Source organism: Dromaius novaehollandiae, chromosome 8, assembly GCF_036370855.1.
Source record: "Dromaius novaehollandiae isolate bDroNov1 chromosome 8, bDroNov1.hap1, whole genome shotgun sequence".
In the NCBI taxonomy this organism is placed as follows: Eukaryota; Metazoa; Chordata; class Aves; order Casuariiformes; family Dromaiidae; genus Dromaius; species Dromaius novaehollandiae.
Window position 1 is genome coordinate 25,792,639 of NC_088105.1, and position 26,884 is coordinate 25,819,522.

Here is a 26,884-nt window from a genome sequence, read left to right on the forward strand (position 1 = left end):
GGGTGTGGGGGGGGGGAGCAGCAGGAGCAGGTGTCCGCGCGGCGCGGGCGCGGCCCGCCAGGGCGGCGCAGGCCCTTGTTGAAGGTCTCCTAGCAACTGCTCGGCCAATTGGAGCGGCGCTCAGGCGGGGGGGCGGGGGGACGGGGGGGTTAACCCTGCGGGGCCCGGCGAGGGGTCGGAGCGGCGGCGGCGGCGGCAGCTGTGGGGCGCGGAGCGGAGCTCGCTCGGGAGCCGGCTCCCTCCCCCCGCTCCTTCCCTTCGCTCCCCGCTGCAGCCGCAGCAGGTGGTGCTACGCGGGGTGAGTGCGCGGGGCGGCTGCTCGCCCTGCTCCTCCGCGCCGGCGGGGCAGGAGGCTCCTGCGGAGAGCCCGCGGGGGGAGGGGCGCCCCCTCCTGTGAGGCGCAGCGGTAACGGTCGCTGTGCGGACGTTGGTGAGGCGCGCGCGGGGCGGGGGGGGGGGGGGGCGCGCTGCACCGCACCGCACCGCATCGCTGAGGCAGCGGCGCGGCGCGGCGCGTGAGGGAGCGCGGTGGGGGTCCGCTGAGGGAAGCGGCGCTGCCGCGGCCTGGGCCGCGGGGGTGGGACTACGCGGCGCTGTCGCGGGCAGCGTTTTGTCGGCGCTGTGGGAGCCTCTCTGGCCGCGGTGCGCTGTGATGTGGCGGATCTTGACATGTGCCCCGTTTTGTCAGGCTCAGGCTAATCCGCAGGGCGAGGGAGGGCTAGATTAGCTAGTCCGCCTGCAGTTTGCGCTGCCCCCCCCGTGTCAGGCCCAGCGTTTTGTTGCTCTCTGTAAGGCTGCAAGCAGCAGGCGCTCGAAGAGGTGAGAGCCGTAAAGCTTTCTACTGAGTCAGTGAATTTCTGATAGTATTTGGGTTTAGTTGGTAGTTCGGTGTGACGCAATGAAAGAGGATCTCTAAAAGAGATTCTGGCTGCGTTACCTTGGCCTTATTTTGGTTTAAAAATAAGATTTGAACCCCCCCCCCTTATTTGCAGCAAAACCCAGTTTAATTTGAAGATCAAATAGTAATGTAAGATCATTTCATAGTATTACCGCATCACCTATTTATGTAGAGCACTTCGCTGCTTACTGTGCTGTCAGGAAATAGTAGCTATGTGGGGCTCCGTATGCTGTGATGGTATGATAGGAATTTCAGGGGAACGACTTAGAATAGGAGGCATGTGAAGTAAAATCTAAACATATCAACTAAATTTTAATAGTAAACTTAGAAAAAAGACATAGAAAAGTAAGTTGATGTCACTGGCAATTTCAGATGATAAGTAGTTGGGGAAAAAAAGCATAATTTTCTGCTTTGGGGAACAAAAACCACACAGTATTAAAGTTGGTCATCATTTGGACTACAGAGAGCATAGGAGAGGACAGTACCAGGCCAGTTGGATTCAATGCCTTGTCTTGAACGTGGCCAGCAGCAGATGCTAAGCGAAAGACTGTAAAACTATAGGCTGGTTGTACTGTGATGATTTTATCAGTGTATCCTCCCAGTTTACTGCAGTCTGCAACAGAGGGATTTTTGAGCATAGGTATCTCGCTTGCTCTCTCTTTTCTTTTAAGTTAATAGCTGTTGATGAATATTTTTCCATAAATTTGTCTCTTTGTTTTTGGAGCCAGGTTATATTTGTAACATCCACAAATCTCTTGACAATGTGAGTCCACAATTTATGCTTTCTGTAGGGGAAAATAATGCTCATTTATTTTCCAAATTTTACCTTGATTGTTTAATTTAATTCAGCATAGTTGTGCTAAGAGAAGCAATAAATACTTATTTTCTGTACATGTTTTTCATGTTCTGTTTCTCCAGTTGTTTCTTCTCCTACCTGAAAAAGTCACAGCTTATTAACTCCTTGAATGGAAGGACTGGCTGACCACCTTTGCGCCATTTGCAGTTCTGTTCTCCTTTTTTGTAGGGGGAAATATATAACTACATATGATATTTATGCTGGTGAAGCTTTATGTTTATACAGTGACGTAATGGTGTTCTCTTTTTCTGTGCTCTGCTCCACTGTTCTGTTGGCTGCCTATGAGCTGTTACTTTCAGAGGAGTAGTCATAGTGATCCTGAGATCTCATCCTGCGTGATAATACCTAATGTAGAGCCTGTTACTTTAAGTATATGGCTGACTTTGGTATTTTCATTATGTCTTAGTTTGCATTTATGAACATTGAATTTCAGCTGCCAAGTTTTATCATCCGTTTGCATAGTATGAGGACAACCTTCTGCAGTTCTTCTCATTCAGTCTTAGTATTTATTTTTCTGAATAACTCTGTATCATAAGTTAGCTTTCTCACTTCCCTGCTCATCACCTTTTTAAGTTTGCTGAAAGCAGAGGTTCCAGCATGCAGTCCCTTTGGGACTCTGATTTTTCTTTCTTTGGGACTCTCTTATTTCCACTTTCCTGCCCCCTCTTTAATTTATTCCTACTGTTTCCCCTTCCCCATCTATAATTAGTGATTAGTAAATCCCCTGACATCTCAGTTTAAGAGCTTTTGGTCAGAAACATTGTGAAAAGCTATTTGGAAATCCAGTTTTGCTGTCTTGCCCAGGTATCGTTGGCTCATTCCTTCTTTCAGAGCACTGTGGTGAACTTGTTGGTGTTCCTTTCTTCTACAGAAGCTACACTGACCTTTCATCTGTCAGTCTCATTTATTGGCATTTACCAAATCGTCCTGTGACACTGTTCTTCTATTTTGCTCAGTACATACCTCACATTTACAGGATATCCGTTCCTTGAATCCCCTGGCATTCTTTTTTTCTTTCTTTTTTTTTTTTTTTTAAAGTTACATTTAAAAATAAGTTACCTTCTGTTCCTCCTACATGGTGACCAATTTAACTTAGAGGTAACATGCTACTGTTAATAACTTGTGAGTTTCTTCATCTCTGAATCTCTGGAACGCTTTCTAGTTCTGGCTTTTTTAGAAGTTTTCTACTTGCAGAGACAGAAAAGCTATAAAGTTTGGCTAAAGTTGAATTCAGGAAAAGGAGGAGGAACTACAGAAGATAAATGGAGAGTTCTTGGGGTTTGCTTCTTGAGTATCAGTGATATGAGGAGGTTTGGTAGAAGGAGAATGTTCTGTTCCACCTACATGCAGTAAGTATTTTTGAACACAAGAGTAAACTATTGAAGATCAGCAGAAATAGTGCCATTCTTTGCTAAGAGGCAGATGTTAATATGGAGATCCATAGTGTGAGTTCAAGGTTGGTTAGGAATTTGGAAGCTGGATGAAACATGTCCATGCATCTCAATTCTTCCAGTGACTGCATTAAGAGAACATTATCAGTCCTCTGTGTATATCAAAGATAGAGCTGACTCTTGAGGTAGTAGATCAGATTGTGTGAAAAGAGATAGCTAGTGGAGATGATTATGAGAGGTAGTTTAGTTTCTAATATTTTTAAGCAAGTAGAGGCTATTCCTTGAAACCTGAGTGCTTGGGGCAAGGACTATGACAGACTGTCATCGAACATTAGATTTTATCAGATGTAAGGGTATATTTTTTTTTTGTATGATTATACATGTTTAGCAGATCAAATAAACATTTATTTTCTTAGAACTCTTTACATTTTGTAAGTAAAATGGAATTGAGAAATGCAGTTGGGGTTTTCTGGTTGGTATGGTCATAGCAAACTGAAGACTCGGCAGTACCTGCAGGCTGAGCAGTTTGATTTGCCTTTTCAGGTTATTTTTGACAATACTGAGAAGTTTAGTTGAAAATTTGATACCACTTAAAGAAAAATTCTCTTAGAATGTGGATAACTGAAGGGAAAAATTAATTCATCCTCCCTCCCCCATTTTGCAGTTAATAGAATAAAGCGCCACAGTCTTGCACTCGGGAAAAGGTCTGGGGCCTGTTTTGATTACACGACCTATCATTAAAACTGTAGTATTAAAGTATTGTCACTAAAACCGTAATAGATTTTAGAAGGAGTTACTTTAAATACACAGTTACCTCTAAATATAAGCTAGGTTTTTAATGCTAGTTGTTGTAGACTGTGTTATTAAAACAGCTCTATATAGAGAATAAGTACCAAAATTCCGGGGAGGAAATGCATAGACTTTCATGGCTACTGCATGAAGAAAGCAGCTGTGTTTTTTATGTTATCGTCAAGGATATATTTTTAAACCTACAGCATGATGACTAGAGTGTACCCTAAATTTACATAGACTGATGTGTCTTTGTTTTATCTGGATAAAAGCCATCTGCATGGCATTTGTGGATTACTAAAAAAAATGTAAAAGCTTTGAGCAGATTCACAGCTCCTTTTGGAATATAATCTTAACAGAAGGAATCATGTTGCCCTTTAAATAAATGCTAACTGTTTTTTTGGATTTTCTTTTTCAACTTTACAAGTTGAAACTTAACTGAATATTGCAACTCGAAGAAGAGATGTTTATGTTTGTGATTGTCAGTGTCTGACTGATGTTGACTTTTTTTTCTTCCCACTTTTTTCCAAGACATTGTGACATCAGGAAAAAAATAAACTCTCCAAAATTGTCTTTCCCTACCATCTCTACCTTGGAAAAAAGTTTTCTGGTTACCATATACTTCACTTCTCATCTGTGTCACACTCTGTGCAGGGTAGAAATGACCAGATGGCGTAATACAATCACAGTACAATGCTATGAAAAGGTATTATCTTCTGATACAAGTTTGTCTGAACTAGTTTTATAAGCTCCAGTTACAGCTTCTCTTCCTCAAGTTTAAACTTCATATTTAGAATCTCTAATATGCTGTTGTTTTTAAAGCTTGTAATCCTACTGCTGCTCATGATTTTTGAATTGTGACACAGTCTGAACTCTAGACTTATTTAATCAGATTTCCATTGCAAATCCTGGCATTCTTATTATCAATTCCCCTCCACCCCCACCCCCCAAAACACAGAAACAAAATTATTTTAGGAACAGCTCCTTTTGGGTGTCTGGATTTGTGAAATTTTGAAATTTACTGTAAGTTTGTTCTTGAAAAGAAAGATGTATTTGCCAATGAATCATCTAGGAGTTTGTGGGACTATTTCTGTAAATTTTCATAAGAAAAGTAATTTCTCAGGCGCTTTTCTAAGAATCAAGTTCTGTTATGTTATTTCCATAATTGCTTTTTAAGTTCTTGCATTTTTGTGTTTCACTAGCACTTGAATTCCTTGGTTTGATCATTGGTCAAGCCCTCTGTGATTTTAGCCTAAATAGCTTATTGGAATGTTTCTTTTTTAGATTTTTAGTTGCAGCGAGGTAGCTCTGCTGTCAGGTTCACGCATGTAAAGTTGGGCTCTAGAGGCTTGGGGTTTTTGGGGTGTGTGTTGTTTTTTTCTTTTTTTTTTGTTTGGTTTTTTTGGGTTTTTTTTTGGGGGGGGGTTTTTTGGGTTTTTGGGGTTTTTTTTGGGGCAATCCACCTAGGTCTTGTTCACCTCAGGAGTCTCTTGATTGAAACAGGAAGTGACACTGCCAATTGGCAGAATTACATCTGGCAAGCACTGGGTCGCTACAGCTTTTTGGACAAGTCATCAAACCTGTTGGTGAAATAACTGCAGCAAATCCCTGTATACAGAGAATGGGCCTAGAAAGAAAATCATTGAGTAGTTACAGCAGCTTTGGCTGTTCAGTGGCTTGTTCTTTCCTCTCCCCTCCCAGCCCTGGTTAGCCAGATTTTTATTATCAGATGCTGGGAAACAACAAACATTGATTTAGCTTCTTACCGCATATTTTCCCAACCAGGGTTTAGAAAATTAATGCACATGTACATACACGTACACACACACACCCCTTATCTCTCTCTCTCTCTCTCTCGTTATTACTGTGTTAGCTAGGATAGCCTAGTGGGATCTCTAAAGCACTTTTAAATGTTATATAGTATTTTGTTATTATTGCATAATAATAAAAAATATTGCTTCAGCAGTCCACATTTTCCATCTCTTCTTTAGTGTGTTCCTTCATATGTTATGGTGGTTAAAAGGAGGAGTTTTGTAGCATACTAAAGGTGAAGAGTCCTTTCTGAATACGGTGCCTCTAAATTAATTTTGCATCCCCACTGTCTTGATCAGTAATGCTCATCTTTAACTCTCACATACATCACTCAGGCTATTTTGAGCTGTGTTGTTCCAGTGGAACTGCCTAGCTTGTGAAGAAGATTTATCTGATGGATCTTAATCAGTGGACAGCTTTAAAGGTCATGGCTAAGGTCCTGCACTAGCAGAAGAAGCCACATGGAACTGATGAGATGATCTTAGCATGGGATTATCAGACTTCTGGCATTTCCTGTTGCAGCTAACGTGGGCATTGTCTTGTTCCACACGTCTGAGTTGAATCATCCTTACACATTGTATTTAGAATTTAAGTACAAAATGCTGACCACTCTCTGAAATGATTACTACTTCAAAGCTAGTGCACTCTCCTGATGCCACATAACAATTTAAGATACTTTTGGCCAGTGGTGAAGTTTCTGAGTTTAGCACTCACCAAATCTTGAAACAGCTGGCAGTGTTTTTAATCTGATATCTTAAACAGCATGCAGTGTGCTGCTGGTGGCCTTCTCAAGACAAAAGGATCTCAACCCTTCAAGGCTGATTGATGTGAGAAGAATATAGTTGCATTCTCTGGACTTTATTGTACTGCCCATCCGTTCTTAGCACTCACCAAATCTTGAAACAGCTGGCAGTGTTTTTAATCTGATATCTTAAACAGCATGCAGTGTGCTGCTGGTGGCCTTCTCAAGACAAAAGGATCTCAACCCTTCAAGGCTGATTGATGTGAGAAGAATATAGTTGCATTCTCTGGACTTTATTGTACTGCCCATCCGTTCTTGCTTCCCTGGACATCCTTCTGAACCTGAGGTTCTGCATTAATTTTCTTTATACCCTCTCGTTAGTGTACCTAGAAACAGTGTGAAACCGGAGAACGCTCTTGACAAAACATTAACACTCAAAAACATGGTATGAGAGTTGCAGAACAAGAGAATTATTGGATGCCGCACACCTGCGCTAGTCCTGTTTCTGCTTTCAATCGAACATTGTTTGAGTTGATTATATGCTGTGTCAGAATAGTATTGTCAGTGTAGAAAGACCTATGGGTCGGTAAACTTGTGCTTTGAGGGAATTTGGATGATAAGATCTCACAATGGGTGTGTGACCTCGTAAAGAATAAAAGCCAGCTTATTTAGAAGTAATTGGATATCTGAAAGGTGAGTAGTATTTTTGTGGAATTTCTAGCAGTCTTTAATGGAATTTGTGTATCTTGAGTTTCTTAAGAACCTTTTGAAATACCTTATTGGAATGCAGGCTTGCAGTGGCAGTAATGAGAATATACTTGCAGTGTAATTTGCATTTTTTTCTCTTTCATTTGCAGGACTGTGTCTGATGGATCCAACAGAAGCCAAGCTAATATGTAAATAGTGTGTCCTCTTCATCCTTAGTTTCAATTAGAATTACCTTTTAAAAAGTTATTTTGGATGGGTGAATGAAAGGAACAATTGCCTTATGGATTCCTGCCATGAAATCAGTAATTGTCTTTAGTGCGTTTCTGGCCATCTGGTTTTACAGAAAAAAAACCTGAAAAATGTGAACAATTCAATGAGCAGAAAGAAAGCAAAAAACCCAATTTCTTAAACAAGAACAGCCATCAGATCCTTAAAAAATTTACTGTGTGTCCTTGTTGCTTGCTGTTGTCTACATGTACTTTCTGACATGCAATCTAGTAGTTGCCACAAGCTTTCAAATCATCTGAGGAATAATTGTTTACCTTTTATCCAAGTAAATGTGTGAACCTAGAGAAATATTCTTCCAGCTGAATATTTTATTGTCTAGCACTGGACCCTCTGTTATATGTCTGTGCACCAATATGATCTCTTAATAAGTTGGTGTTAGTTCGGGCATTGTATTGTGTGGTTGTGCATTGGCATTTCACTAAGGATTTTTACTGTCTCTGTATTCTCAGGAGACCTTATGAATAACAGACCACCCACAACTGCCTAGTGTCATAAAGACAAATAGAAGCCAAAGAGACAAATAGCCAAAGTCAAAAAAAAAAAAAAAGGTGGAGGTGGGGTGAGGGGGCAATCAGTTTATTCTCTCTCATGAGTGAGTTTTCTTTGATTTCTAGAGGGCCAATGCTGTACTGAGTGGCTGTGCCAATGGGGTAAGGCTTCTCCTGTTTGCTCCTTTGATGAATCTCTAAATTTGCTGATGAAAACAAACAGCTTGCTAGGGGAAGCCAGTGTAGCTAAATGTACAGATTGAGTTAAATGTAAGTAGTTAAATGTTTACTATAAGGTCCTTTGCCCTTTCTCTGCCGATAAATCTTTTCTAGAGCCTGAATTATCCTTCTCTTTAGATAACAAGCCCACTAACATGGATTTATAAAATTTCACTTAAGATTATTTTAATTCCTGGTTATGTGGCAGAAAAATTTAGAATATTTGGCTTGCTGCATTTTCTGTAATGTGCATCAACAGAGACAACTGGTCTAAGTTATCTGCATTGTAAGTCTTTATTCCCTTTGTGTGCACATGACATTTTAGCTTGAATTAATGGCTTACAAGACTTCCTTAAGTTTAAGGCTAATTAAATATGGACACGTGCATCATTTTTTACAACATATTTGTTGTGCTTACTGTGTTCTAAATGTTTTGTGAAGACTTGTATAAAGGAGGTAGTAAAAGTTCGAATGGTTTAAATCCAGTAGTGTCTCCCTTATGCCTGCTTTAATCTTCTAGCTGTATTAGATGCTATTGTTAATCTAAAACGCTCCTGCTATTTTAGGATATGCCTACGTAACAAATATTGCCAGCAATTGTACTAAATACTTCACTGCTGAACCAGTTGCTCAGGTACCCTGCCTGTCTTTGTTGCTATGGGAGATTGGAAGACTGTTACTGTGCCAGTGTTGTCATCAGGTAAATTGCTAATATTTTGAATTTAAAGGATTTGATAACTTTACCAGTGGTATTACAGGTGTTAAAGAGAGATTGTCTTTTTCATGCAGGACATACTTGACTATTTAAGTGGAATGTTAAATAATGAATAGTATGTACAGTGCTTTGTTTTGGACTGAATCCTTACAGAATTGCTACTGTAAAATACTATTCCTTCATATATATGAAGGTTCTAAGAATTCATGCTTCTCAGGATATCTTGCACTTTCAGAGATTTCCTTATTTGTTCTATATTATCTTGCCTAGTAAATTGATTAAAAATGTATTAAAGAAGTAAAATATTTTTGGCTGTTTCTACCAAATAAAAGAGTAGATTGTAGCACACACTTAATATGAATAAGAATATACATACATTCTGTAAGAATTCTTACTAAATTTACAGCTTTTTCACCTGTATAAGAAGTTGCGCTTTTAGTAAGCCAATTAGGAAGGAAAGTTGGAGCTTTTTCTTGGAGGAGGAGTAAAATTTGAAAGATACAGTATCTTAAAATGATGTTGAGTCTTTAGTTTTCAGTGAAAGTTCAGCTATCTAGTTTAACTGCTTAATATCGGAATCATTCTGGATGAAATTCTAAGCTCTCGACTTGTAAATTTCTGTAAATAATAATTCTAGCAGTTAGGAATTTGAGAGCGTGTGTGTGTGTGCGTGTGTGTGTGTGTGAGTGGTGTCTTAAACTAGTAGCCCTGACTTGTTCCTTAATATTTTTAACTTTTAGATAGCAAAAATATTTTTCAGTATACCTCAGAAAAAAAGATGTCTCCCCCAAGCTTAAACACACAAGTGCTACGCTTGCCACTGCCTTCATCCAAAAGCATGCACACCTTTTTCAGTGCCTTCTGCACAGAAGAGAATATTGAACAGAGTATATCCTATCTCAATAGGGTAAGTCAGATCTTCTCATTTATTGGAGGTCATTTGAAGATAACATTATATCAGTTGTGGGAGTGAATATTCATTGGATTAGGAAGGCTTGTTTCTCAAAGCCAAAGTTGGTGGGGGATAGTGGGTTGTGTGCCCTGCCCTGCGTATAGGATTCCGTCTGGTATCTTGTTTCTCTCCTCTAGAGAACCATGAGGGATTGATTCAGTGATTTTTTTTTTCCCTTCCCCCCCTTTGTCTTTTACCAGGAATTGACAACGTTGGGCTTTCCTTCTATTTATGCAGAGTCCAAAGGAAAAGAGTTAAATTTAATATCTGTCATAAATTGTATGAATGAATTGCTTGTACTGCAGCACAAGAACCTTCGAGCTCAGGAAGAAGTAGAAATGCAGCATCTGAAACTGGGTAGTGATATGGATCATTTGCAGAACTGCTATGCTAAATTAAAGGTAGAAAACAGGCTATTTCTGCCAATATTTTGCAGCACTTATTTTTAGCTGATACTGTACATTCTTAATGTGCTTATTTTCTTGTTTTTCTCCTCAGTGCTAATCTGAAATTGTATTTTCTATGTCCATTTTGTTGTTTTGAAGTTTTTGCAATTGGAAATTCCTTTAACTTAATGAAGTATGAATTAATGAGAGGACTTAACTTCTTTTTAGAATTATAATCTCTTTGATCAAGGAAGAGGGAACACCACTTAGACTGAAGGTGTTAATGCATGCTACAGGTGAAAATATTAAACATATATCTGTGTTAATTATTCCTTTGATCATTTAGCAGAAACATTCCAGTACAAGATATATATAGTCCATATAATACAGGTCGCTAGCTTCCCCCTCACTTTCACAATATGGGTATGCTTACAGAATCCTAACTTACTAAAAATACAGTAAATATATGAGATAATCCATGTTAAATATCAAACTAAACTTTGTTTCTTATGAGCAGGAATATTTCTTGTATTGAAGAGTCGTATTTCTTGCTCCAGAAAACAGAACTAACTTGCCATTGAGAGTGAAAGAAAGAAACATTGGAGGTCAAATCTATAGGCAACTTTGTCTTAAGTGAGGTGCTTTGGGATTTTTTTTTTTTAGTCTTTTGATATTAATTTTATTGATACTGAACTATCAACACTTTTTCTAGGAACAGTTGGAATTATCTAAAAGGGAAATAGTTGGACTTCAGGAAAGAGACAGACAACTGCAAAGCAAGAACAGAAGTCTCCACCAATTACTGAAAAATGAAAAGGATGAAGTGAGTTACCTCGTACATCAATACAGATCGTTAAATAGATTTTCAGTAATAGGATGATTCTTGCAAGGCATCACATAATAGTTCACTTTGAGTGCTTTTTGTGTTTTCTATTAATATAGACAGTTGGCAAATGTTGTCTTTCATCAAAGTGAAATTGACATGTTACAGACTTAACTTGAATTAAATAGGTTCTACAAGGGATAGGTCCAAGTTACAAAAATTGTAGGGGGTATTGGAGGAAAGCATGTGTGCAATTTCCTCATGCTTTCTATGCTTTTGAATGTAGTTTTATCTTAGAAGGTTTAAAACTATCAAAATGTGGAAGAGGGTAACAGAAATCTGTCATTTGCTCAAACCTACACATGTAAGAGCATTTATTTTTGTTCTATGGTGTGGGAGAACAAAAGGCAAAAAAAAAAAGGCGGGGGGGGGGGAGGGGAAATGACCAGCCCAACCCAAAAGCACAGAAGCACAGCCTCATTGACTTTGGGAGTCTTGGAAGAGCCGAGGTCAGAAATCACTCTAAAATCTAAAACTTTGCTTAGCTTGGGATTTGTTTCCAGTGCCCCCCATACTATACTTACTGAAACCTAGGAGAGAGTTATGCAAGTGTTTTCTGTGTTCATATACATATTCATACAGTTAGCAATCACAGTACTAGCTGTATATAATTAACATCTTAATGTTTCTGCTAAAAATACTAAATGTGCTGTATATTGGTAAGATTTAAACTGATGCTTTAAAAGAATAGATTTTGATAGTATGGGTCAAGGATATGCTTTACAGTATGTTTTAGAGTTCTTTAAGACTAAATAAAATATTCTCTTATTCTCCCTTCTCCCATCCTGCCCTCCAAAAGGAACAAAGAGTCTATTTTTTCTAGTGTAAACCTTACCAGTATGCTCTGGAGTTAGAGTAAAATTAGATCCTGAACATTAATTACTGACTTAAGCAGAAAATATGTCTTTCTCAGCTCTCTTCAATAAAGGTGTTAAAGAAGCTTATGTGAACCACCAGATGATGAGTTTAGTAGTACTTCAGAGGAACTATAGCATTGTAATATGTTGCTTATGATGTTGGTTTCTGCAGAAAAGCAACTAAAATCCCTGAATTAAATACATCTGAGATTGGAATCTATGGGTTGGGAGAGTTCTCTTGATTCCTTTTGTCACTTCCTTTGACCAGAATTATAGTTTATTAATATAAATGTTATTTCACCTTTTTTTTTTTTTTTTTTTTGAAGAAGTGTTTGTGTTTGTGCTTTAGTTGAAGACAAGTATGTTTTTTCATGGGGCTGTTTCAGGTACAGAAGTTACAGAACATAATTTCAAGTAGAGCTACACAGTACAATCATGATATGAAGAGGAAAGAGAGAGAATATAACAAATTAAAGGAACGCTTACATCAGTTAGTCATGAACAAAAAGGACAAAAAGATAGGTAAGTAAATTGGTGAACTTTACTGCAGCAAAATAGCATATTCTGTGTGTTAAAAATACTCAGTTTTGTTTCTTGCTATCTTCTTTCTTGCTATCTTTAAAGTGAATACCAGCCCTCCTTTTGTAGATGAGGTGCTAAGAAAATGTTATCTAGAAGATGCAATATTTCATTTCAGCTGACTATATAAGGCTAATGGACTTTTATGTTGTATTCCACGAGATTATTTGCTAAGCACAAACCAATGTGGAGATCTTTACAAAAACACATTTTACTAGTGAGAATTACTTGAAATCAATTCCTAAACTACAGCTATTTCTCCTCTGCTTTCTTGCTATTGCTACCATCACAGATAGTGTCCTAAATACTATATTAGGCTCACCAGTTATGATCAGGAAGCAACACTGCATGAGGTTGTTTTTCCTTGCAATTACTACAGTTCTACTCGTGTTAAAGATAGGAGACATTTTAGAGAGGAAGTAAGATAATACAGACATAGCATGTGAAATGAGGGGAAAAGAAATCTTGATCATTTTAGCACTCTTACATTATGCTGCACCCCGAAAAATTGTTTTCAAGACTTTCACCAGTGCTGTTTAGTGTGAGTGCAGGTTTTTTTTGGGGGGGGGATGGCATTGTTTTGCTGGAAATGTGCATCACCAGTATGTAACTGTAAAAGCATTCTTGCTCTTCTTGCACTTCTTGGCTCATATATCTGGCTTTGGAGTAGTTAGATCATTATTCTCCAGTGTTTCTATAATTATCGTGGGTCAGTAAATGTGACATGAAATCTCATTGTCAGACAAAATATGGGGACTTGCTGCCATTGGAAGGGGAAGTCCTGCTCTTCCTTCCTCCCCACCCCACTCCAGCAACTCTCTCAGCTGTTTGCTAACTGTGGCACACATGGCATTTTAGTGAGCTGGTTTAGTTCACTAACCTAGAAGATGACTATTCCTGTTGTTGCTGAAATGATTTTCTGCTACTTTAGTTTCCTGAAATTGCATGTGAACAAGGTGAGGCAGTCTAGGGCACTGAAGCAGGAACACCCATTTTGGCAATAGCAAATCATTAGATATCAGTTAAATAATTTCTTGAAGCCTCACCCTGAGCGCAACAACATTTATTTGGGGCAGGTTCTTGACTCCAGTTGACTAAAACTAGTTCAGGAATCAGCGAGGACAAATTAACTGTGTTTTAAATCTAGCTTGTGTTTCCTTGATAGCTAACTGGAATTGAATTTAGGCCACTGATGTGATGGGATTTTTGCGGATGTGTACAGAGAAGTCTCTTTGTTTCAAGGAACAGCTTGTGGGACATCCGGAAGTTGCATATTCTTAACTGTAGATAAAAGCTGGTATCATTGCCAGCAGAGCAGTCAGAGTCGATACACATTTGTTATAGACAGCTAAAATAGAGATGAAGGTGTCATTAAGAAATGTATAAAAAACATAAGACAAGATGGCTTTTTTTTTTTCCTCTTCTGGTTTCCAACCAGAAAAATTTTTCTTCTTCTCTTTTCTCACTCCAATTTTGTTAAGCAGGGCAATGTGGTCTCCTCTGGGTCTGAAGACTGAGGGGGATATTTGGATAACATAGTCACTTGACAATAATTACATGTAAAGGCAAATAGGTAAATGCAGTATCATTTGAATATTTACATATTTTCATGTTGATTCACACTTTGAAACATCCTTTTTGTTTGTAGCTATGGATGTTCTAAATTATGTTGGTAGAGCTGATGGGAAGAGAGGCGCATGGAGGACTGATAAAACAGAAGCCAGGTGAGCTCACAGTTGATTTATAGCAATGTTAATTGAAGCATATCTCATGGCTGACATGTTGTTATTGTAAAATTTCTGCTTCCAGAAATGAAGAAGAAATGTACAAAGCTCTGTTAAATGATTATGAACAACGCCAAAAACAGCTCTTAATGGAAAATGCTGAGCTGAAAAAAGTTCTTCAGCAAATGAAGAAAGAGATTATTTCACTTCTCCCACCACAGAAACAGAAACCTAAAGAAAGGTCTGAAGATGGGCCGGTAAGTATTCTTCAGTCAAAATTAAACTTGTGTGCTAGCTTGGTAAAGTGCTAGAGTCATTTGATCATAGACAAATGATAAACTCCATGTTGCCAGACCTGCAGTGGATTGCACATCATGTGTAGTGCTTGACATTCATCCCTATTAAGATGTCCTGCCTTTGCCTTTGGACAATTTCCAGTCTATTCTGCCCAGTCAGTCTATGGAAAGCTTGCAAGCTTATTTTAAATGGATTTTAGATGTAGTAGTTAGCTATATTTAATTCTATAATAGCAATGCATTTGGGTTGTTGTCTGCCTTCCACACTAAGATGTTGAAATGAGCTTTCAAGTTGCTTATGGAAGGAAACCAGGCTTCCCATAGAAACTGTGAGGTTGCAAGGCATAATTAGGGTGGGCTTCTACAGTCCCAGATTAGATGAGTTAGTCCTTTTAATGGAGGTGCAGATATGTTCTAGGAAAATGTTTGACTTTCAAGTAAAATGGCTTGGGTTTCTTGTTTTTTTTTTTTTTTTTGTTTTTTGTGTTTTTTTTTTTCCCCTGGTTCTAAGTATTACTTTGTAGGATGCTTCATTTATATGAAAGCAGCACCTTCATAGTTTAGCAGAGAGCTTACTTACTCCTTTTGCTAATTCCCTGCTAGAAGTCACAGTTCTGTTTTGATGTCAGAGTTAAGTGGGGAATAATCTAAAATGCTAACTGAGCTTCCTCTCAGGAATGTAAGAAAGAGGGTCCTCAGACATTAGCAAGAGTTGAAACATAGAAAACAAGCCCACAGTTAGATTCTAGGAATCATTCAAGACTGATGGTGTAGTAGGAATAGAATATTATGCAAGAGAATATGCATGCTCTACAAAATAGGATATGAAGCTATTTCTATTACAGAAAATATTGCACGTCAGTATGTAAGAATATGTATGGATGCACCCTGACATAGAGTGCTGTTTCCACAGAGTTTAGTATTTGCTATTTCAAAAGCCCTTCTGTCCAGATGGAGTTGCTGTACTGCTTCCTTTATTTCTGAGCTACCTCAGGTGAATCTGTCCAGCTCCAGAATGTGCTGTGTAGAATTAAGCAGTCTAGTGCTTTTTTTGTTTTTTGGGGTTTTTTTGCAAGTCATGAATAAACTCTTCTTAACTTCACTAGATGACTTATCTTAAACCACCCAGAGTGACGCCCATGTGTATTTAGTGAAGTAGTTAGTAATGTGCAGTGTACTCACCTTTGCCTTAAAAATTTGTGTTGGAAATCAGTAGATTTAATCTGTTACTACAACTCGGCAACATGGAGTGATCATCTGTAGCAGGTCTTGGGTGCAGCATACGGTATAAAACATACTCAGATTCCAGTTCTGTAAATGGTCCTTTTGCTAGTTATGACTATAGGGAAGCCAGCAGATTTTGGCACATTGAGGCGAACTTGGGGAAAAACTGGGACTTAGCACTGTGGAGCACACCACTCTTGAGTGATTAAGACAAGTGATTGTAAAATGTTAACTGTTGCAGCATTGTTGCAGCATTGATAGTCTACTAAAAAACAGTAACAAAAGCCTGCATTGAAACTCACTTCCAATTAGTCATCTTGTAATAGTACTAATTAACCAAAGTTAGAAGGAGAACTACTGACTAGACAACAGTAATTTATAATAGTAGAGTAATAAAAGGAGTAATTATTAGATGCAAGTCTGAAGTGTAGTTATTTCAGCAGGGTTGTAAGGGCATTTGCTGTTTAGTCTGTTTCATGCCTTCTCAAATTTAATATATTTAAAAATACTCCAGTGTTGAACTAGGACTGGGTTTTGCCATTATCGTGACAAATTACTCATTTTTCCCCCTCTTTGTCAATTTCTTATAAAGAGGAAAAAAAATGCCAAAAATGATCATCTTGCAAGAGAAATGAATTTTGGATAAATTTTAGAAATTAATTAGATTTACAGTCTATCCCACAATGATCTTACATTGATTAGTCTTTTGCTTAGAAGTACTGATTCGCTTTGTGAATGTCTGAAAGTAAAGTTCTATTTAAAACATTGCTCCTGATAGTTCATGCTTGTTTGTGGCTTTTTTGACATTTTGTTATGAAATCTGAACTCGTGTTCAATTTCTTGCACAAAAAAAAAATCCATAATATTTTTATTTGGAAATGCTAAATTCTTCTTAAAAGGAGACTTATACCTTGGAGTGTGGCAGGTGCTGATGTAGTCACATTAGTCATTATTTTGCTTCCCATCACAAAATAACAACCATAAAATCAACTAGACTGGTTGTGCAGCTAGGAACCAAGTAGCCTTGGAAACTGTCTTGTTTGGGTTAGTCAGCTCTTGGTTCCCAAAGTTAAAGCTTTAAAAGCCTGCTTCTAGCTAAGCTGCTGGGCTACTGTCCCTAGAGTAGGAACCCTGGGTACTGTGGGAAAAAAGTCCCAGAACACCACAGAGCCCCAGAAATCATGGCTGAAAGGGAGTCGGTCTGGCAGGATTTTTTAGGGGTCTGTGTTCCTCAAAAGCATCTACATGGTGGGTCTGGTGAAGAGGCTGGTGTTCAAGAACCTTCCTTCTACCACAAGTTCTGTCAGAAGCAGCATGTTTCCATTAGAGCATTTGTTTTTGATGAGCTGCAATTTTTTGATGATGGAAGTTTGAGTCTTGTTTTGACTGATTTACAGTAATACAGTGATCATAGAAGCTTGCTCACATTAAAGGGAAGTAAAGTATTTCAAATTATGTGTAGGAGGATTTTTACCTGTGTGTTATTTTGCTATTTTGAAGTCAAAACGTGGATAATACAAACCTGAATAATTTAATAGTGGTTTAAAACAAATGACCTTGGACATACTTTGCAGTCCTTTTTCAAACCTGTGGTTGGGTCCTCATTACTTATGCTGAGTAAAGTGAGATTATTGGAATGCAGAGTTTGGGACTAAGATATTTTTAAGCTCACAATAAAAATGGTAACGTTACCACAGTGGTATCCAGAGGCCTAGTCCGGATTGGACTTTCATTGTGTTAGCATATATATGTGTAAGCGAAGCAAGAAAACGTTCCTTTATGTAGTGATACAAAATACTAAAAATACTGCTTTCTTTTTTTAGCTGTTGTTTTGCTCCATGAGATTTTTTCTAAACTCCAGCTTTAAGAGAGAGTTACTGCATCTGTAGATGAATTATTATGGTCCCTTTGAACTTACCATTTTTGTATTTCCCATCCCATTTTTCTTACCTACTTATGGATCGAAGGCCTTGTAGATACTTGGGAGGAGTGGAGTATTTATGCCAGGTACTTAAGCAGCTTTTTAACTTGTATCTAAACTGCTCTGAGCTAGTCTTTTTGTCTTGACCATTTAGAGATTTTTCTATCTTAGTTCTTATAGAGCACGTTCAAGTTTGATGCTCAAACAGCAAAGTAAAATGGAAGTGGGAGAGCAAAGTTCTAGTTCTACTGTATCTTCAGTGTGTTGTGGCTTTTTTTTTTATCATGGAGAAGAACAACACAGGAAGAAATTACTTGATCCCCAACCGGAGTGAGGGAGAGGTCGTTACAGATAACACAAACACCATCTTTGTCTTAAATCTTGTCCGTGCTGCATAGTGAGCCCAGGCTTCTGCATCTGATTGTCTTATGGGCAACCACCACATGAGTCTCACAGTAGAACTTCTCAGTAATCTGAAGTTCTGTGACTTGAAGATGTGTTTGAGTGAGATGTATTTGAGTCTTGTTAGCTGATGCACTGTCTCTCTGTTGGAGGTTTGGGGACTGCCTGTTTCTGTCTCTTAGGCATTATGCAATCAGGGAACTAAGCTCCCTGACAGCCAAATTTCCCTGAATGGAAGAATCTCTTTGCTATCTCTAAAGGTTCTCATTTTCTTCAATTAAATAAATCCATATACATAAATAAGTAAATATTTAGAGTTGTAGGGTGGTTTGCAGCAGACTCTTTTCTGCTTTTACAGGTACTGTCAGACTTGGAGGAGGATACTGGAGAATTAAATAAAGAGAATATGTGGGAACTGTCTTGTGAAACTGTGCGAGAGCAGCTTACCAACAGCATTAGAAAACAATGGAGAATGTTGAAAAATCATGTTGAAAAGCTGGATAACCAAGGTGATGCTCAATTGTATTACACATACATACAAATTGTTACTGATAATTCCATTTTGATACTATCTGTTTAGGCTTTACTCAACTGAGTATCAGTCTAAGCTAAAAGGAAGCTGAAATGGAAGGATTGTGATTTAGTAGACTTTCTGAAAGGACTTGTGACTAGCATTTTCTGTGTGAGTTTAAACTGAGAGAAGTTAGGGAAACAATTGTCTGGCATGTCTGTTATCCTTGGAAAGGTAACAGTTATAGTTTGATGTAGGAAACAACAACTTTCTCAAGAAATAATTATTTTTCTCTTGAAGATGCATGTTCTGTAATAAACACAGTTGTCGTCTTACCCCAGCTCTTTGAGCTGTTCAGGTAATGCAGATATAACAATTAGAAATAATTGGTAGCAAAACAAATCCAAATCCTTCTAAGAGCTCAGGTTTGTCATGGCCATACTGCTAAGGCTCATGCTGGCATTCTAGAGCGAACTGGTTGATGGTATGGTGCTGGACTCTGCTTATTTCCAGCTGTTGAACAGCATTAAAAGACAGCTAAAAATATATAAAATTCTTTCCTAGTATTATTTTTCCATGTAAGCATATGCTACTGTTACCACAGGGATATTTGCAGTCAAGAATAAGACTGAGAAGGTTGTGCATGCAATTACAAATGAAAGAGCAGATGGTCTATGAGAAAATTTCTTTCTTAAAATGTTTACATTGTGGAAAAGATTTTAAGAACAGAAGTTCTGAGTAATACTTGATTTGGTGTAACTAACTGAAACAGCTGTAAGTAGCAGTGGAAAAGTGCTTCAAGTACTTGCAGTTGTTTTCTTGTGGTCACCTTTCGTTTTCTGAATTTATGCAGATGACCAATTTTTAGTCCTATAGGATTTGGTTAATGTTCAAACATTGACATCAGAGGATCAAAATTTGACTTATAATGATAACCTTGATAGCAATGTGTTGCCACATCTGCATGAAATTAAAATAATGCAGTACATAATTATACGAAATAAATTTATTTCTCTAAAATGTTTGCTTGGTGGGATAAAAACGTGTGATATTCTGTTAGCCCTGTTTCTCCTTCACAGAACATGAAGAATGCAGAGGCTTTTTTTATCTGCAAAGATACATGTATATATCTATGTGTGTGTGTATATATATATTTATATAGTTGGTATCATATTTTTATGAACACACATGCTCTTCAAAAGTGGGCTCAGAAGAATAGAGTTAATAGCATGTGAGTGAAAAGTCTTCAGTTATCCCAACTTCTTTTAAATAACTGGTGAAGTGAGGGTTTTTTTTAATATATGACTCTCTTGCAATGCAGACTCATGATTATTCATGATACCTCAGGGAATGTAAAACAGCTATAAGATGTTGTATTGCCATTTTTCTAAACTGGATTTTGTGCCTGATTTACACGTATAGTACTAAACCTGGATCTCTGTCTCTGTTAGAAGTAATTCTGAATCAACTCTATGTAAGTAGTGTCTTCTGTGTTTCTAGAAAAACAAATACAGCTTAAAATTTTTACTATTATTCCCAGTGATGTGAGGGGTTTCTTACTTGTTTGTAAGTAGCTTCTTTTTTTTTCTCTCCTCCCACCCCCCACACTAGTCTCACGTGTACATTCAGGGGCTTTGAATGACAAAGATGTAATTTCAAGAGAAGACCATGAACTCGAAACTGAAAAGCTAGAGTTAGAAATTCAGCAATGTAAGGAAATGATCAAAACTCAGCAACAACTCTTACAGGTAACAGACTTTAATTTATGTTATCTTTCTTCTAGGAATCTAAGCCTTTCTTTAATGGGTCACTTCTTTCATCTCTGAGCATTTCTCTATTCACTGATAATGTTTTTTAAATAAAATATTTTGGTGTTTGGCCTGAGTTATAGGGGTGTTAGTGGGTTGGTTTGTAGGTTTGTAACTTTGATGAGCTTGTGAACCTGGTAGGAAGAATCTGGGAAACAAACAAAGGTTAGGAAGGCTGATGCCTGAACAGGGTCATTTTGCTTGCTGTCTGCAAACTCTGCCCTCCCCCCCAAACTGGCATTTATGGCATTGTTTCTTTGTTAAACTTAGTGATTTTTTGAGAAAACTTTGAATAAAACTGAATCTATGGAAATACTGCATATCCTAATAGTAATTCCTAAATTCATGTTTTTGTCTTTTGTTGCTTTATATCTGCAGCAGCAGCTTATGTCTCCATGTGATGATGATACCACTCTGTTACTACAAGACTGTTATTTGTTGGAAGAAAGAGAGCGTCTTCAGGAAGAATGGAGACTATTTCGGGAACAAAAAAAGAATTTTGAGAAGGAACGAAGAAATTTTACAGAAGCTGCTATTAGATTAGGACTTGAGGTATTAGAAAAGTGGAAAGGTATTAGAAGAGGGAACTCATATGGAAGATGAGTTACTGTTGTAGCAGTAAAACTACATAACACACAGTAAAGTGCAGCCATCCAACAATATCTGTTTGCTAACATCTTCGTACAGAAAGCTCACTCTTTTCATTTTACTATGCAAAACATATCTTTGGACATTATAGCAGATCATTCTGTTGGCATTTTAAAAAAATGAGTGTTTCAAATGTGGATTTGAAAATACAGTTACTTCAACTGGAATAACCCATTCTTCTATTATCAGTCTTGGCTTTTAAAACGTCCAGATATTTTCAAAAAATGATCCACTTATTTTTACTTGAAATTGGATGCTGTTTTAGCTTCGTTTCCTAAGAAAGAAAGGCCTGTGCAAATTTGTCAGATTTGGCTGAGGGACTGAGTTCTCAAAGATACCAAATTCCTAAACTTTTGTGAAAATTGGTGGCTATGCAGAAACTCAAATTAACCGCTGCCTTTTCCTCAGTAGGGACATTACCTATTCTGTTCTTGAAGTTAAGCTGCCAATAAACACACACATGCTGGAAAGCAGTCAGGGTAGATGTGGTCTCTAAACTAGCCGTAGCATGTGTGTCCTTTTGTCCAGCCAGGAGTTAGGGCCAAAAGCATGAAGGGGATTACAAGTTTAGTGGGGAGGGGAGGTTATGGTGATGTGGTCCTGAAGCTGTGATGGTACAGATATGACAGGACAAAAGTATATTGAAGAGGGGAAAAAAGAAAAGAAAAAAAGGAACTTCTTACAAATTTTTTGCTTACAGAATTACTTGCTTTGACATGAAAAGGTTGAGGTGGGATGTGACTGAAATTTACAACACTGTAGATTCAGTTGGTCAGGTGAAAGCACTACTGTTATTCACCAAACCCCTCAAGATTAGCACTAGAGGGCACTCATTGAAACTGGCTGGAAATTGGTCCAAAACACATAAAAGAGGATACTTTTTTACTCATCAGTTAGTGGGCTTCTGGATTTTGCTGCCACAGGAAATTGTGGATGCCATCAATATCAGGTTCAAAAAGCAGTTGGCTAAACTCCTGAACAACACATGCACAAATGGATACTAAAGGGAGGAGCCAGGGAGGTACCCTCTAACATCTATAATCAAGTGACTTTGGAGGAACTCTGAAAGGAATGGACAGCAAGTGGCCAGGCTCATATGATCTGCCTAAATGGCCTCTCCTGTGGTTGCTCTTGGAGACAGAATGCTGAGCAGGGTGGACAACTTGTCTGACTGAGGGCAGCTTTTTTTTTTTTTTTTTTTTTTTCCCCCCCAAGTTCCTGTGCTATGAAATTTATTGTAGAAAACATAAAATACTTTGGGTTTTACTTGAGGTACCACTGCAACACTGGTTCACATAGTGAAAAATATTGACTGTACATGTATAAATACATATTCTCCACCTTTCCCATTTCATTTTCATTTGAATGAGTTTATGAATTTCATGATGAACCTTGAATTCAGCTTTAAAAGTCATGAGTAGCAATAAATGGTAAGAGTTTGTCCAGAAATGTTGAAGGCTACATTGCAGCATAAGCGTAATTGCTTGTACTTCTACTTGTTAAAATGCTTAAGGGAAAGGAGAAGTAGGATTGTACACTCTGAAGATGTTTGTGGAAAACTTAGCATTGGAGTTGAGCTTGCTCTGTTTTCTACTGGTATAGAAGGAAGAATTTTGCATCATGGTGACATCCGGTTTCACTGACGTTTTTGGAGGAAGAATAGTTGTTTCTTGTTCCTACAGCCATTGGATCTTCTGAAGGTCGTCTGTAGCCATTATTTTCCTCTTCCTTGCTCACAAAGCTATTGGAAAAGGAAACATCCCCTTCTGCCCAGTTTTGGATGGAAGTAATCAGTGCTATTTTCAGTGTTGTTTTTTGTCTAAGAGAGCTCAGAATTGAGGTAATCCTTATTGGCAGCTGCCCAGAAATGGGGGGTACCTCCAAGAGGTAGTGCTACACTGCAAGAAAAGTGCAGGAGGCAGTGATAGGAGATTGTGTGTCAGTAGCCTCAAGAACAATGAAATGAAAGGATTAGTCAGACCTCTGTGAAACAAACCATACAGTTTGGCCTGTTAACACCTCTTCAGCTAATCCTTGTGGGATTCAACAGCTTGCTCACACAGTTGTAATTCTTTGTTAAACTGCTGTACATAAAATTAAGAAGAGACATGTTATGCTTTAATTTTTAGATGAAATAGCATCAATTTAATGTGGATTAAGCTTGTTGCTGTTGTCATAAATTTAAGTGGCATTTCTTTTCCTAGAGAAAGGCTTTTGAAGAAGATAGAGGAGCATGGTTGAAACAACAGTTCTTAAGTATGACTACTGATTACAAGCACTCTGAAAACATGACAACCGCAAGTGCCTTCTTAGGAAGCAAGTATTCAGTTTACATTATGTTACTGTAATGTCTTTTCTTCCTTGTAACTGGAGGATGCAAATATAAACAAAAATGAAATTATTCTTGGGGGCCGGGGGGGAAGGAGACACCTTCCCAAGACAAATTTCACCGTATACCTATATGTTTATATCTCTCAGGGCAACTGATGATTCAAAAGCTCCTTAGAAAGGGGATCCCAATAACCCATTCATATCTCTACAATGAACTTATATTTGAAAAGGGATTTTGTAAAAGTCAAGTACATGACAGCAGAGCTGTTAAGAACAGAGAACACTTGGAATTACTGAGTTAAATTAAATGTGGGCATTGTAATTGTCAATGCGGTGATAAAAATGATGACCTACAGATACCTAAATAGATTAGAAGCAAGTTCTGGAAACAAAAACATTGTAATGGGGGGGGGGGGAAGAAGGCATTCAGTATTTGAGATGATATAACACTAAACATGTAAACATATGTACATACATATTTGGTAGAAAATAATGACTTGGAAAAAGGAGTAGTGAAAGGACATAATGATAATGAAAAAATGTGAGTGATAGTTGAATTTCAAGATTCAAATCTTAATACGGGAATAATTTCTTCTCAAAAAGATAATGAAAATATGGCTATATGAGTGTTTTATAACGTTTATAGTTTGGGCTATAATTTTTATTTTAAATATTTTTAACTTCTTTTTCACAACTTTTTTCTTTTGAACTGATAAGTTGACTTCCCCCCACCCCCCTCCAAATGCTTGTATAAGAATGTACGATGTTTTGGTCTTCACCACTGAGCTTTGGTTACTTTTAAGGAGGAAAAAAAAAAGAGAGAAAAAGTAACAACAGTCTCTGTTAAATGGATTCTTCTTGTGGGAGCCAACATTTAAAGATAAATGTGTGAAACAGCTGGCAAGTAAACATAGATGCTTGAGTTGGTATTCTTGGTAGATAAAGTAGCCTGCCTCTTGTGTTCTGGCTCCTCCTTGTTTCTCATTTTAATCTGCAATTCCTGTAGCCCTCTGTATGCTTTCTGTAAGTGTGAAATGATCCTCCATAGTAGGAAAATGTTTATATTTAGGAACAGAATTGAGATTGTTGGGATACTGCTCATGAAGAATGACTTGATTTAATGATCTGTGAGTAACTTGAGAGATCTATGTAAGGTTGTATGCCAAAGCTTTTGATTCGTAATTTCCCTTTTTCCAATGTTGAGTGTTTCTAGATGCATTTAATGCCGTGTTTTCTTTTCTAAATTGCATTCTTGAATCTTATGAATCCCAATTTTTAAGCTACTGGATAATAGTAAGTTTAAAAAAAAAAAAACAAAAAAACAAACCCACACAGACTCACACTACCATTTGGATATTACTCCACAAGTTATCATTAGAATTGTTTTAAAATTGAATTTTCATTTTTACAACATTTTTCTAAAAACTCTTAGTTCTTTAGTGCTACAGTAAATACTTTATAATATAGAATAATTCTATTTTCTCCCAATTTATATGAAGAATTTGAAATTAAATGTGAACAAAAGTTGGCAGGAATTGATCTGGCCATACCACGTTTGGCCAAGTCTTTCTATTGTCTTTAGCATTTATATGACCTAACTTAACCATTACTAAGGAATCTAATTTATTGCTTTTAATTTTTTTTTCTGTATTCAGGCATTTTGTAAGTTCTTATGCTGATGTTAGTTTCTTTGCATGCATACTGAAGTTTGTTTGTTTTTAAACTGAGTAAAAAGCTGTATAGATTGTGAAGCAAGAAGCTTCATATTTGACTGACTATAAACTTGACTTCAATATGACTACTTGCAGTAATGTTTGTGTATGTAAATGCTTCATTTTCAAATTTATAAATCCAAATTTTAATTTCAGTAGCATTAACAGCATCCTGTTGCAGATACACTACAAAATTTTGTAAGATTTATCATTATAGATAGACTATATGTTTTGGGGAGTTGTTTGTTTTTTATTTTCTTCCTAAAAATAATATAGCAAAAGTCATAAAGAATCCAGTCCTTCAGATATTTTCAACTGCACTGTAGTTTGATGATATATATTCCTTCTAAGTTCTTTGACTGATGATACATTCTCCTTTTAGGTTCTGACCAAGACAATCGGTTAATGAACTCCACATCTCAACAGAGAAAACCTCACTGTACGTTGAGCATACCTATTCCAGCAGAACCTTGCCAGACATCTCAGTGTATTTCACATAACAGGTATCTGAAATGATGTTGCAGATCATTATTTTGATAAACTATTCATGTAAAGTGTAGAGACTAGGTGGTCATAACTTACAAAAACTCTTAAGTTTTATGACTGAGATGCAGCAAAGCATGCTAAACATCATACTAATCATAAAACCTTAGTGTTGTGATTCTATCTGAACTTTAATTTGTAAAGGAATATATTGCTATTTACCTTGTAACATTCCCTCTTTACCAGTTCCGATGCTGCATCAAAGAAACCTGCTGGAGACAAGAAGCCAAATCAGTGGGAGGAAAGTGACAAAGAAGAAACTGAATAATGCACAAAGTCACAGGAAGACTTCCAGAGTTGGCACTCTTTGCTATGTAGAAACTTGCACATAGAACAACTGCCTTAGATTTCCTAGGGTTGCCTGTTGTTTTTTGTTAGAATAAGTATATGAACACATCTCTAAAGTGAAATGGAATGCTGTGAGTTTGATTATCCTTTTAGAGGATTATGTGGTGATCTGAATTGTGTTGTGTGTGTGTGTGTGTGTGTGTATGTATGTATGTATGTGCGTGCACATGGCTTTTATTTTTTAGACCATTTCTTGCCTCTTTTTCTTGCAGCTCTTGAAAGATGTTTATTTAAAAATATATAAAAGCTTTGATATTTTTCTAGTAACAGAAACTCTGATTCTGTGAATGAAGCAATGGTTTGAAACTTTAACTGTAATGAAACACTCGATCCTAGTGTTTCCTTTCATCGCAGACAGAGATAGCACTTTTAGAAATTGTTTAATTATTGGAAACATTCATTTATGTCTCAAGTGTAACTGGCATCAAAAATTCTTTTGCCTCAACTTGAATGTACAGTATACTGTAGATTTTTAACAAAACAGGTTCTATATTTATTAAGTTGCGTGATTTGAAAATACCTCTTTGATATTTCAGATGACCTAAAGTGCAAGATCTTTATATATTTGTAAATAGACAAAGTAAGTGATTATGCTAAGATGCCATGAATGAAACACATGCATCCATAATATTATTTTACATGGTAATTTAAATTGTTTTATAGTGATACTCAGTTTACAGATGCACATTAGGACTTCAGTGTTTCAGTCAGGAAACAAATTATTTCAAACATATCTGAACAATAAATGTGTAAATCTATTCTAAGAAACTCTGGTTATGTGTTTTATGTGCATTAAATTTTTAAGCTATCCTGGTTTTATGGCCAAGGTTCACTACATCAACAAATCTGTCTG

General features: G+C 37.4%; 1 protein-coding gene across 4 annotated transcripts; it reads left to right on the forward strand.

Annotated features, from left to right (window-relative positions):
* Nucleotides 1-161: 161 nt before the first annotated feature.
* SSX2IP (SSX family member 2 interacting protein) lies at nt 162-26,804 on the forward strand. 4 transcript variants are annotated; one of them, XM_026116548.2, is made up of 16 exons: nt 162-298; nt 7,346-7,498; nt 8,099-8,134; nt 8,758-8,891; nt 9,647-9,813; nt 10,059-10,259; nt 10,957-11,067; nt 12,371-12,506; nt 14,212-14,287; nt 14,373-14,544; nt 18,489-18,639; nt 20,253-20,389; nt 20,828-21,001; nt 23,302-23,413; nt 25,523-25,643; nt 25,870-26,804. In XM_026116548.2, the coding sequence occupies exons 4-16, from the start codon at nt 8,849-8,851 to the stop codon at nt 25,949-25,951; spliced, it is 1,683 nt and encodes a 560-aa protein (XP_025972333.1). In that variant the 5' UTR covers nt 162-298; nt 7,346-7,498; nt 8,099-8,134; nt 8,758-8,848; the 3' UTR covers nt 25,952-26,804. The 4 variants fall into 4 exon arrangements, with proteins under 4 accessions (XP_025972333.1, XP_025972334.1, XP_025972332.1 ...); XM_026116549.2 differs by having other exon boundaries at nt 7,346-7,391; XM_026116547.2 differs by having other exon boundaries at nt 7,346-7,384.
* Nucleotides 26,805-26,884: the final 80 nt, after the last annotated feature.

Excerpts from the sequence above, each read along its gene's own strand:
- SSX2IP (XM_026116548.2), top strand. The coding sequence starts at position 8,849 with ATGGGAGATTGGAAGACTGTTACTGTGCCAGTGTTGTCATCAG. Across the intron at positions 14,288-14,372 it reads ACTGATAAAACAGAAGCCAG|AAATGAAGAAGAAATGTACA; the intron begins GTGAGCTCACAG and ends TTCTGCTTCCAG. Across the intron at positions 23,414-25,522 it reads CGCAAGTGCCTTCTTAGGAA|GTTCTGACCAAGACAATCGG; the intron begins GCAAGTATTCAG and ends TTCTCCTTTTAG.